The sequence below is a fragment of the Plasmodium relictum genome, assembly GCF_900005765.1.
Source record: "Plasmodium relictum strain SGS1 genome assembly, chromosome: 11".
Classification (NCBI taxonomy): domain Eukaryota; phylum Apicomplexa; class Aconoidasida; order Haemosporida; family Plasmodiidae; genus Plasmodium; species Plasmodium relictum.
The window spans coordinates 1093683-1107237 of NC_041689.1; the positions used below are offsets into that span (position 1 = coordinate 1093683).

Consider the following 13555-nt stretch of genomic DNA (forward strand, 5'->3'; position numbering starts at 1 on the left):
AAAATATCCTAAGAATTTTTCTGTTATATATATATATAACACATTATTTAATTTTCATATTTAAAAAAATAATAAAAAACAAAAACTTCAGTAATTTTTATAAATGAAGAAAAATAAATAATAGCACTTAATTTCTTTTTTTTTTTAAGTTAAAATAATAGGTGCTTTAGAATGAAAAGAAAATTAAGCTCAAAAAATGCCTTATAGGATTAATGTATGATCCTGATGATCATATAATTGTTAAAAAAAAAAAAAAAACCTAAAAAAGAAGGAATACGTGCATATATATATATTCATTAAAAGTATATTATTTCGGTGAGTTAAAAAATGCACATATATTTATGTATATTTAAGTATTGAAAAAAATATTTATCAAAATAAGTAAAAATGACGTAAATTGTATGAAATTTACTGAGATACTAGAGAAAAAGATATTGAAAAAGCAAGTAGCCAGGCGGTTGTATAAAAAAAAAAGTAGGTAAAATAAAACAATGAAATAGCTATATTAAAAAAAAAAAAAAAATTATAGAAATAATAGCCAATTATAGCCAAATGGTGAGTAAAAAAAGAGAAAACCATTTTGCAACCAAAGAAAAAATATATAAAAAAAAAAAATTTATTTTATTTTAAAAATTAAAATTTTTTTTTTATTTTTTAATAAATTTTAAATAAACTATTTAAACTTTAAAAGAATTTGTTTTTGCTTAAAATAAGTTTTCTATGCTATTAATAAAATTTTCCTATTTTTTTGAAGTATACGTTTTTAAATATATTTTTTAAAAAATCTCTTTTTAAAATAAAATTTTTTATTTATTCTACAATTTTTTATTTCAAAGAAAATATCATTATTAAAACATAATGAGAAAAATGCACTATCTCTCGTTACTTTTTCTTTCTTATTTCTTTTTAAATTTAGTTCTTTCTGAAAATTCTGATCACCAGCAAACAGAAAATTATTTGAATACTAACAATGTTCACAATCAGAGTAAACCGATTAATGTATCAAAAACTCCTATATTTAAACGATCAACATCAGAAGATGGACATGTATCAGTTCCAAATAAAAAAACTACCAATGATGAAGAAAGAAAACAAACAAGTTTTATCATAGATCAAGAATTAATTGATGAACTAGATAGATACACAAATATAAAAGATGAAGTAATCTTAAGACCAAGTATTGAATCGAAAAGAGAACAAATGGGTGGAATAATAAAGAGACAAATAAATAATGTAAAAGTGGATGAAACAGAAGAAAAATATAAAAAATGCTCTAAATATTCTACTACTTTTTGTGAAACCCCCAAAGTATATTCTTCAACGGTTCCCAATCAAGATGACATGTCATATCATTATTATGATAAATTTTTGCAAATGTCGAATAAATTATCCAAAGAATACCACTTTTATGATTCATTTATCGAACATTTTTTTTCTATATATAATTCATATGTTAATATAGAAGATAATAATTATCATAGTGTATCTGTATCAGTAAACTTCCATTTTAGAAGACATGGAGAAGATATGAATTTTTCTGATTTAAATGTAAATGCTTTTGGATATATAAATAAAGGTAATACCGATGGTGGTGCAAGATTAGGAATACACATTAAAACAGAATTAGATTTAAAAAAAATTATATCAAATAATAGAACTAGAACTGCTTCTCCTAATTCTCTTCCAGGATCTCAAGGTTATATTGAATCCGTAGATGATGAGTTAAATCAGGAAGATGAACATAATAGAACATATTTACCTCCAGATCTTGCTATCCCTAATAAGGCATGCGAAGCTATATCTGAAAGTAATATTAATCTTAAGGAAAACTTTTTTACATTAAATGAAATCAATAATAAATTATCTGTCTCGAAATTACAAGATTTTATGGACAAATGCTTTAAAAAAGGTACCAATGAAACTGAGACTAAATCTAAAAGTAATGAAAAAACTAAGCAAACAAAATCCATAGATGACTTAATGAAAGATCTTAAAGATAGCTTAGTTACTAAAAATATGGCAAAGTGCAAATTGTCTTTTAATGCAATAAAAAATTATTCCTCCGGATTTTCTAATGTAATATCTCTTTTTACTTTAATGGTAATTATCATATATATGTGTTTATAATTTTTTATAAATTTTAAGTTTTAAAGTTGTATATAAAGTATTATTTTTTTTTAAATATTTGTTTTCATTTACATAAATATATACTAGGATTGTATCATAAAAAAAAAAAAAAGTATGTGAATATTAATTAAAATATATCTCATTTTAATTTTTACTACGTAAAGTTTTATAAAATAGTTTTTTATTATATAATTTTTAAAAAATAAGAAGCATAAATAGTTATAAAATTAACTATTAATGCACTCTTATTAATATAAATTTTAAAAAAAAAAAAATTAAATTCAAAACTTTCTTATTAATAAAAGTTATTATTAAAATAAAACAATATTTTATTATAAAAAAAAAAAAAAAAAATTAAAATAATATTACCATCTAATAGTGGAGGGCAAAAAATTAGCCTGTTCACGTAAATGTAAATGTTCAAGGCTATTTTGAAAATGAATTTGCATTACAAAAATCTTTTTTTTTTCAAACCATTTATAGTAAAAATCATCAGTTTCATCTATATCTAAATTTGGTATTTTAAAGGCTATAGTTTCATAAGGCTCTGCAGCAAATAATAAATATTGATATTTTTTATCAGGTATTTCAATTTTTTGTTCAAATGATGACATGAAACGAAATTTTGGTTTTGTGTTTTCCTTTATATTTGGAAAAGATAGCTCAAATAAAATTCCAAGTTGATTTTTTTTATTTTTAACTTTAGTAACATCGTATCTTGGTTTTCCAATTTTTATAATTTTTTTAGGTTCAACTAATACTTTGTTTAATTTATTACTAACTATTTCATTTTTTTCTTTAAGCAATCGTTGACCTAAATTCATCTGATGTTTTTTTCCTTGAGTATGACATAAATATGAACTTTCATTATTATGCAAAGTTAAGCATAATTTACATTCATACATACCAACATTATTTTTCAAAATATAAGGATCCTTCGTAATATCAATATTTTCTAAAGCCAACTGCTTTAATCTTTCTCTTCTTTCTAAATTAATATCTTCTTTAGTTAGTGGCATACCACTACCTGTTTTATGTCCTACACGATTTTGAAAATCCATTTTAATCACATACAGAATTAAAGAGCAATTTTAAAAAAATATATTTTTTTTTAAATTTTTTTGTATTATTAATGCAAAAAAAGAAAAAAAAAAAGTGAAAATGATAAATATTATGAAATGCTGTTTATCTTCGTAGATTATAAAAATATAATGTAATTATTTTTTCTAATTAATTTGTGTATTATTTTTCTTAGAATAATTTTTCATTTTTCATTTATTTCATTTCATTACATTTAAATATTTAAGTATATATTATATTTTAAGAATTCTTGCATTTTCTCCTTTTCTAATAATATTGGTTTATTAAATACTAAAACTTTTCTCCAAAAAAATACTCTATGAAAATATTAGAAAGAGGTATTTTAAGAAATCAGTTACCATTATATATATATGATTAGCTCATATTTTGTTATAAGGCATTTTTACTTAAATTGTTTTCGAAAAATTATTTATATATTTTAAAACTTCTTTTTTTTTTGGAATTATCATAATTATATAAAGAAGAAATTTTCTCTTATAAAAAATATAATCTTCTGTAAAGTTATATACCTATGTAATAAAATTAAAAAATTGAATACTTAATTAAAATTTCTTTACAAATAAAAAAAAAAAAAAATAAAGATGATATTAACACAAATTTATATATATATAAATAAAAAAATTTGTTATAATATATATCATCCCAACGTAAATTTTTGTATTTCAAAAAAAAAGTATAAAATAATAGAGAAGAAATAATTTCAAATTTTAGTATATAAAATTTTTTTTTAAATGATATACTAAATGTAAAATTTTTAATGAAGATGATTCTCATAAAACAATTTCAGTATTTAAAATAAAGGAAGGATTAATAAAGTATAATGAAGTTTCAAAAAAATACATTAAATAATAAAAATATATATAAATATATTTATATATAATTAAAAAAAAAAGGGGAGAATATAGTTATATATTAATGTTCGAACTAAAATAATTGAAATTATTACATTATATATTTACATAAAATACAATAAAATGTATAATAAATAAAAATGAAAACTTTTGCCTTTTTATATAAATTAAATATAAATGAAAAAAATGATCAAAGTGAAAATTTTCTTTTTTCTTTACACATTAACAAAACATATATTTATATTGGATCTACAAACGGAAGGATATTTATTTTAAAAAAAAAAAGATGTTTATTTGATCAGATTATTTATGTAAATGTAATAAAAATTTCCACAAATAAAATTATAACAGCGGTAAATAAAAAAAAAAAAACATATATATATATATATATATATATATATATATATATATATATATATATATATATATATATATTATCTTAATATCATATATTTTTTTTTCCTTTTAAATAGATATGCATAATTGATAAATTTAGTCTTTTAATAAATGGAACAGATGATGGAAATATATTTCTTATAAAAAATAGGAGATTAATAAAAGGAAAGGAAGAAGGAAATAAAAAAAATATAATTAAATTAAATAATAGTTTTCATAAAAATGCTATAACAAGCATCAAGTATTTAATAAAAGATGATTCTTTATATATATTTATTGGAGATATAGATGGTGTATTATCATGTTTTATTTTAAAAAAAAATAAAAATAAAATAGTAAATGAAACGGCATTATTACTTATTGATAAAGTTAATGGAGGTATTAGCCATATAGAAATTTCACAAAAAATAATTTTAGTAACATGTGAAAAATTTAATGCTATTGTAAATATTGATGAAGTTATTTTGAAAAAAAAGATAAATTTTAAAAATATAGGGAAAAAAGAAAATAATAATTATAAATCAGTATTTTGGAATACTAAAAAAAAAAAAGCTATGATTTTAAGTTTAAGAAAAAATGGTAGAATATGGTTAAGTAATGAAGAAAGGGTTATAAATACCTTAGTCTATTATTATTCTTTTTTTTATTTTTTTTATTTATTTTTTTTTAATTCTAAAAATAATAGTTTTTCTTTTAATTATTACAAAAATTATTTTCTGAATAACAAATATTTTATTAATTTGTTAGAAATAATTTTAACAAAATTTCCTAATTTTAATATTCCTTTAAAGCCGAATTTAAATGCTTGTTATAAAATTAATAATACTTTTTTTATTTTATTTGAACAAACTAATCCATTTTTTTTTCTTAAAAATTTATGTAATATTAACAATAATTCAAATCAAATTGAAAAAAATGAAGAAAAAGAAAATATGAAAAAGCTCAATTTATCAAATGACATTAATAGTATTAAAGGATTTTTAAAAAAAAAATTATTAGATGAAGATAATATTGAAAATAGAAAATGCTTATCCTTTATAATAAATAATTTAAATGATACAGAAGAAATATTAAATAAAATAAAAAGTAAAAAAATCCTCTTAATTAATATTAAAAGTATTCAAATTGAAGAAATTTTAGATATTGATGTGAAATATTCTTATTCTTTATATAAAACTAGTAATTATATTGATAACAAAAAAAAATATAGTATTTTAAATGAAAAAGATGAAATTTTAAATAAAATAAATGATATTCATACCTATTACAAGCATGAAAATAATATTTCAGAAAATTGTAACAGTGAGAGAAATATTGAAGTAAATTTATATAAAATAAATGAAGATAGAATTAATACAAGCAATAAAGGTAATGTTAATTTAAATAATAATAATGAGATTTATGTAAATAACACTAAGGTAAATACAATTAATAATTTTGATAAAATATATAGAACTTCTATTAAAGAATATATGTATGAACATTATTTTAAAAAGGATAGAATTATTGATTCTTTTTTATCAAAAAATAAGGTATATTTATTATATTATAATAACAACTTAATTGAAGATTTTTATTTTACATTAAATATGAATGATAACATTTTTACATCCTTTAATTTTATAAATAGATACAATTGTAACAATAAATTTAATTTTTATTTCTGCGAAATTTATTTAGAAGAAAATTTCCAATTGTTGAAATATTTAAGATTTCAAATAGAAAAATTAAAAAAATTAAAAAATTCTTATTTTTATATTTTTTATTTTTTTGTCAATATTTTTCATTGTTATTTAAATGATAGAAAAAAATTATTTGATATAAATTTTTTTTTCTTTATCGAAAAAAATTTAATTACAATTAATCAGAATTGCTACATAGAAAATGTCGAAGATATATTATTAAGAAATGTGGAAATTATGAAAACAAATATCAGAAGCTTATTTTCTTTTTCAGATAAAGAAATTAATAGTTTATTAATAGACAAAAATTATATTTATAGAAATGATTTTTATGATGATAAACTTTTTATTATTGATTTTCATTATTATCATTTTGACATTAAAAAAATAAAAAAATTATATAACATGATGAAAATAATAATTATAAAATATAAATATCTTTTTAATAAAATTATCAACTTTATCATATTTTCTAGGTTTCATAATAATAGTGAGCAAGTTTCTGATACTAATAAAAGCAAAGAAGATACATACATTTATAAATTCATTAGTTTTATTGAAAATAATAGTTATTTACTATATAATATTTTATATTATTTTTATATATTTTTATATTTAGAAATTATTATTACCAATTATACATATAGAAATAATATATGTCTAACTAATTTTCCTTTGTGCTTTGAAAACAAGAGAGAAATAATAAAAGAAAAAAATCAATTAGCTTGCATATATGAAAAAATACATAAAAATAAAGTAATATATAAGAAGAAAAAATATTGTGAAGAAAATAGAGAGAATACAAAAATGAAAAACAATAACAATGATGATGAAAATAATGATGACTATGAAAATATAAATAAAAAGTTAAGCTACAGAAATATTATAAATTCACACAAAAATCCCCAAAAAAATTATATAAAAAGATGCAATAAAAAGAAAAGAATTTTATTAAACAATATTTTTATAAAAAATAATCAATTATATGAATTATATTTGTTGGGAGCATACAATTACCTCAGAAATGCAAGTGCGTATTCACTGAATTTAAAAGTAAAAAAAAAAAAAAATCTGAAAAAAAGTATAATTTTTTATAAATTATTTCAACATTTTAGGAAAAAATATTTATTTCTTGAACTGAATAGAAATATTACAACCTTGGAAATTTATAATTTTTTTTTGATATTTATTTTTGTTTTATATACTTCCAAAATAAATAGGGAATATAGTTACTATAAATTTTTTGAAAAATTAAAATTCTTAAAATGTGTTAAAGAAAAGGAAAAACCCATTAAATATACACAAATAAATAAAAATAAAAAAAAAGAAATATTCTTCAGTGATAATCATTTAAAGAAAATAATGTTTTTAAAAAAAAAATATGTTTATAGTATTAATAACGAAATGGAAGAAGAAAAGGAAAAACGTGCTTATAACTATGAAAATCGTCAACACGATTATGAAAATATGCAGAAATTTTCAAATATGTTTTATTTAACCAAGTACATTAAAAATATATATAATTATTATAAAAAAGAAAAGGAAAAAATCAGTATTCACGAGTTTTTAAATTGTACAAGAAAATTATATTTTTACAAAAAAGTTTTAGAAGGAGTATACATTATAAATTTAAGTAACTATATACAAATTTATGATTATTTTTTGCTATATGAAACTTTTTTTAAAATTTTTAATTTAGATGTAATTTTAGTTATTTTATCTAAAGATTATAAAATAAATAACACAACAAATGATTTGATGAAATCATTATTTTTTAATCATTACCAAAATATGGACAAAAATAACATAAGCCATATAAATATTATGACAAATAAAGAAATGGAATATTTTGAAAAATTAAACAAAGAAGTTATAAATAATAATGTATTATTATTAGATATCTTATTAACTACTTTTAATAATATATACGTTACTTCAAATAATCATTTAAAATTTTCAGCTAAAAAATTTTTTACATTCACTTATTTAAATGAATACATAGATTATATTAAACAAGAAGAAATGAGAGAATATAAAAACAATATTATTTTAAGAAAAGATAGCAATTTTTTATACTGTTGTCAAAATGAGAATTATATAAAATACGGAAATTATTATATGCATTATAATTTAAATAATAATAACTGTTTCACCAATTATGATTATATAAGCGATATTAATTCTATAAGAAATAATTTAAATATAATAAAATCAGAAAAAAATCAGAGAAATAAATATCTAAAATCAAAAAAGAAGTATATAAAGAAAAATAAGTTTGATTGTTCTAAAGGAAATAATCAATCCAAATATATATTGTGTAAAACAGAAAAAAAAATTTATATTCAATATATAAAGACAAAATTAAATGAATATATTTTATTAAATAATAAATACAATTTAAAAAATAAAAAAGATGATTTTGTAACTATATTTTTTAAAAATATAGACATATATAATTATCTTAAAATTTTTTATTTTTTATGCAAAGCAAAATATAATTATTATTTATATTTAAAAAAAAAATTAGAAAGAAGAAGAAAAGTAAATAAAATGAATTATGATAGTAATAATAATATTCAGATAATTCCAATGAATAAGAATTCTTTAAGGAATAAAGATAAATTAGTTAAAATGAGCACTTACTCTCAGATGAAAAATAAATTGAATATTTTGAATTACGAGTATTTTTATAATTTATATAAAAAAAGATTAATTTTTTTTAAGGAATATGCAAAGTATAAATATATTAATAATAAATTTAGCTTGTGCTCAAAACGAATTAGAATACAAAAAAAAAAATTTTTGAAAATTATTAATAGTGAATGGAGTAGTGAATTGTGTATTCAATTTTTGATTTATCTAAAAAAAAATATCTATTATAAATTCATAAGAAAAAAAAGTTTAATTATTTTATATCAAATATTTTATGTATTAATTCTATTAAAATGGAAGAAGGCATTATTTTTACTTTTACATATATTTAGAAAAAAAAGTCATGAAATTATTTTTTTTTTGTTACTTTTAATAAAGCTTCCTTTTAAACAAAATTATATCAGTTTTACACTTTCTGAAAAAAGTATCACTCTCTTTTATGATAAATATATCTATATATTAAAAAATAAATTGAAATTTCAAAATATAATTTTTCCATTTTTATTACAAGTTAATAATAATAGCTATAATTTCTCATTTATAATGTTGTTAATTATATTTTTTTTTTTTTTAGAAAAATCCTTTTTTTTTAAAAGTATACTAAAATCGAAAAAAAAAATGCTTGATAATTATTTTTTGTTAAATTTATTTTTTTTTAAGAAGAGTATTTTTTTAAGGAAATATATTTTTCCAATTAATTTTTTTAAATCTTTTCATTCTAATGCAAGTTTTTTTTTTTCAGATCAATATTTTATTAAATCTATTTTAAAATCATGTTACAAATTATTAAATTTCGAAGAGTCTAATTATTTAATTGTATTAAATAATTCTATTTATTTTCATTTTATAAAATTATTATACTTTTTTAATATTAATTGCTTTAATTTTTTACATTTCCATTTCTTCTTTTTTATGTTAATATCTTCCTTTTATATAGGATATTTTGCTGATTTCAAATATTTTCTGCAATTTTTTAACGAAGCATTTTCTTCAATCTCTTATAAATTACAATTAATAAATAACCAAAATGAAGAACAGATAAATCACAAAAATAAAATAGCATCTCATCAATTTGAAAAAAACTCAAATTATATAAATAACAATCATAATTATTTATATTTAAAAAAATATGAACAAAAAAATACAGGAAATTATTACTATAATATTATGAATAAAAAGTTGGATACCCATTTTTTACAAACAAAAAAAATTAATTCTTCCATGGATAAAAATAATAGTAACATACTAATATATAATTACATTTTAAATAAAGAAAAAATCAATTTATATGTAGGTTACAACTTGAATTTTGTTGAAGACAAAAATAAAAAAATTGATTTTCAGGATGAAAATATACTTATTAGTATTAATTATTTAATTAATTTTTTTTATGAATTATTACTAAAACTTTTATGTGAAATAAATTTAAAGTTGTATAATAAAAAAATTGAGCTATTTATATTACCTAATAATAGAAATACTGATTTATATATTAAAATTAATGAATTTATAAATACTTTTTATGGGAATTGCATATTAATATATAATAAAAATAATAAAGATAATATATATAACAATACTAATATTGCAAATAAAAGTAATTTAAATACTTACGATAAAAAAAATAAAATTCATATATTTTTAGAAATAATTAATTTATTTTTTAGTATATATCATTCTTTGCTTTCTATTAAAATGTGTTTCAAAAAAAAAAGAATAGTTTTTATAAATAAAAAAAAGCAATATAAAAAATATCTATTAATCATAATTTTTGTGCTATTTTTTAATGTAACAAGTCAAAAAGGAAATAAGAAAAATATGCTATTATTTTATAAAAGTAATATAAATACTAATAATAATTTCAAAATAAAAAGGAAAATAATAAAAAGAGAAAAATCATTAAACATATTATGCTGTGTACTTTGCATTGCTCACTTTATTAATTATTTTAAGTATATAAGAAAAAATATAAAAACAAAATTTCTTTTTATAATTAATTATTTCATAGTAAACTATAATGTTTTTTATTTAAAGCAAAACAACAAAAAATCTATGTCATCCAAAAATATTCATAAAATATACAAAACCATAATGAAAAACTTACCTAAAAATATTAAATCAGTTAAATGAAAAGACATTTATGCATATATATATTTCCTTTTAAAAGTACATGCTAAGAAAATTTGCTTTTACCATTTTTTAAAATTTATTACTTTTATTATCTTTACTAATTAATAATATTTTTATTTTTTTTTTTTTTTTTTAGCTTCTTTTTTTTTTTTTCTAAAATATTTTTAATTTTTTTGTTTTATTTTTTTTTTGAGAATTTTTTAATTTTTTTATGTTTGCATGATATAATACACATTTACATATATTTTTTATTTATTAAAAAAAAATAGAAAAAAAAAAATAAATAATTTTAATTTATGGATACATTATGAGTAAAAAAAAAAAATTATCATAAAAATAATTTTTTTATATACTTTAATTATATATATATTTATATTTTTTTTTTTAAAATGGGTAATAAAATATCTGAATGTAAACATAGACAAAATATTTTATATAAAAATATAAAAAATATAATAAAACAAAGAAATGATATTGATGTTAAAAATAACATATATATTTGTGAATCAAATGAAAAAGATTTATTTAACTTAAATAATGAAATTTTTGAATTATATAATACACATGAAGAAAATACTGAAAAAAAAGATAATGAAAATAAAGAAAATGAGGAAAATAAAAATATAAACATAGAAATAAAATTTAAAAATGAGAAAGAGAAAAAAAAGAATGCAAATATTCATAAAAAACAGAATGATTATTCAGAAAAAAAAACAAATAGAAAAAATAAAGAAAAACGGGATGATGAAGGGAAAAATGTAAAAGAAATAGATGAACAAACAAAAAAAACTAACGAAAATCATAAGAAAAATTTTGAACTAGATTATGGATCGTTTTATAATATAGAAGAAAAAAATAATATATGTAAAAATAATAATAATAATAAATTATTAAAAAAAGAAAAATTATTAAAACATATAGAAGTAAAAAATGAAAAGAGTCAAAAATTAAAAAATACAGAGAAAACTGAAAATGTTCTATTAAAAAAAATTAGTTTGAACAAGAATATCATAAGTAAGGAATTAAATTATAGTGATGATGAAAGTACTTTTTTTAATGATGAAAATAATAATACAATTCTAACTAAAAATTCACATATGGATAATAAAGAATTGTTTAAGTCAACTTTTAAGTGCATTGAATTAAAATTATTACCTGATGATGATTCATACACAGGGAATATTAAAAGTAACATTGCGGAGATAAACTATAGTAATAATATAAAGATAAAAGAAAATAAAAATGAAATTAATGAAAATTTAAAGAATAATAAAATTTTAAATAAATTTTTAAATTTACTTAAGGAGAAAAAAATTTTGCAAAATATATTATCATTTTTAAACTGTAGAGACTTATTATCATTTCAGAAAACTTGTTCTATTATTTATATATATGTCAGTGATTTTTTAGATTATATATGTTTAAATATCTATTCTAATTTTAAAAGAATATATGATTTTTATTTTACACCATTTAATTTTTTTTATAAATATGAATATCTTTACACTGACAAACCATCTTTTAGGCTAGATTGCATATTAATTTCAAAAGTTAATAAAAACAAAATAAAATAAAAATAAAATATATATATATTAATGAAAAATAAAAAAAATTATTTATTGCTTTTTTTTCACATTTTTTTTTTTTAATAACTTATTATTTATAGATAAAAAAAGGATGTATAGGCTACAATAATAGATTTGGGTATAAATACAATTATATATATGATAAAAGGAAAAGTAGTTACTATGCTTATTTTAATTTTAATGTACTCAAGAAAAATTCATCAAGAATTATTGAAATACATAAGGATATTTCATATAATAATGGGGATGATATAAATGTTTCTCATATAATAAATAATTATGTCTGTTCAAACGATTATATATGCATACCAATAAATTTATATAATTTTATTGGAAATGTTGATTTTAATTCTATTAAATTTATTTCAAATAAATTAAGTAAATATATAATTTATAATAATCAGTTAGATGATCAGATGTGGTATAATAAAGAGGAATATCAAATTTTAATAAAAGAAAACAGATTAATTACTTTTGAATCTTTACTACCACACTTAAAACATATCAACACAATTTATTCTGGAATAGATGTAACTGTTATGAAATCTACATATAAAGCTATTCAACCTGGTATTAATATATTTATTAATTTCATTATTTCTATTTATACCATTATTAATTTTTTTTTTTTTTTTTTTTTTTTTTACACTAGGAAAACTAGGTAAAAAGAGTTATAATTTATGGGGTAACTATTTTATAATAGAAGACAAAAATGATCCTGTTTTTACCTTTTTAAAAAGAGAAGGTTTGCAACATGATTATATTTATCATAAATTTTATTTAAGAGTTGGTGATTATGTTGTTTTTTATTTAATTAAAGGAGGAAATAATATTTAAACTTATATACTTTATAATACTTTGTTTTTTTTCTTAAGACTTTTTCTTTTTGTTTTATTTTTAATTCTAATATTATCTTATTTCATGTTTTTATTTTATTTTATTTTTTTTTATTATCTTTTTAATGCATTTTTTTTTGTTTATATTTTACTTTATTTTTTTATTTTTGTTTAATCTTTAAATATTTGTCTGA

The 13555-nt window shown here is 17.1% G+C and overlaps 4 protein-coding genes across 4 annotated transcripts; 3 read left to right on the top strand and 1 right to left on the bottom strand.

Annotated features, from left to right (window-relative positions):
• Positions 1–858: 858 nt before the first annotated feature.
• Positions 859–2127, top strand: PRELSG_1128400 (conserved Plasmodium protein, unknown function; the record flags this gene model as incomplete). The annotated part of the gene is made up of 1 exon (XM_028677561.1): positions 859–2127. One exon carries the CDS (start codon positions 859–861, stop codon positions 2125–2127), a length of 1269 nt encoding a protein of 422 aa, XP_028533937.1.
• Positions 2128–2492: 365 nt separating this feature from the next.
• On the bottom strand, positions 2493–3188 carry SF3A2 (splicing factor 3A subunit 2, putative; the record flags this gene model as incomplete). The annotated part of the gene is made up of 1 exon (XM_028677562.1): positions 2493–3188. One exon carries the CDS (start codon positions 3186–3188, stop codon positions 2493–2495), a length of 696 nt encoding a protein of 231 aa, XP_028533938.1.
• A 1031-nt stretch (positions 3189–4219) lies between these two features.
• Positions 4220–10939, top strand: PRELSG_1128600 (conserved Plasmodium membrane protein, unknown function; the record flags this gene model as incomplete). Its single annotated transcript, XM_028677563.1, has 2 exons — positions 4220–4432; positions 4553–10939. The coding sequence occupies 2 exons, from the start codon at positions 4220–4222 to the stop codon at positions 10937–10939; spliced, it is 6600 nt and encodes a 2199-aa protein (XP_028533939.1).
• A 389-nt stretch (positions 10940–11328) lies between these two features.
• PRELSG_1128700 (conserved Plasmodium protein, unknown function) lies at positions 11329–13362 on the top strand (the record flags this gene model as incomplete). Its single annotated transcript, XM_028677564.1, has 3 exons — positions 11329–12489; positions 12606–13095; positions 13178–13362. 3 exons carry the CDS (start codon positions 11329–11331, stop codon positions 13360–13362), a joined length of 1836 nt encoding a protein of 611 aa, XP_028533940.1.
• Between the last annotated feature and the right edge of the window lie 193 nt (positions 13363–13555).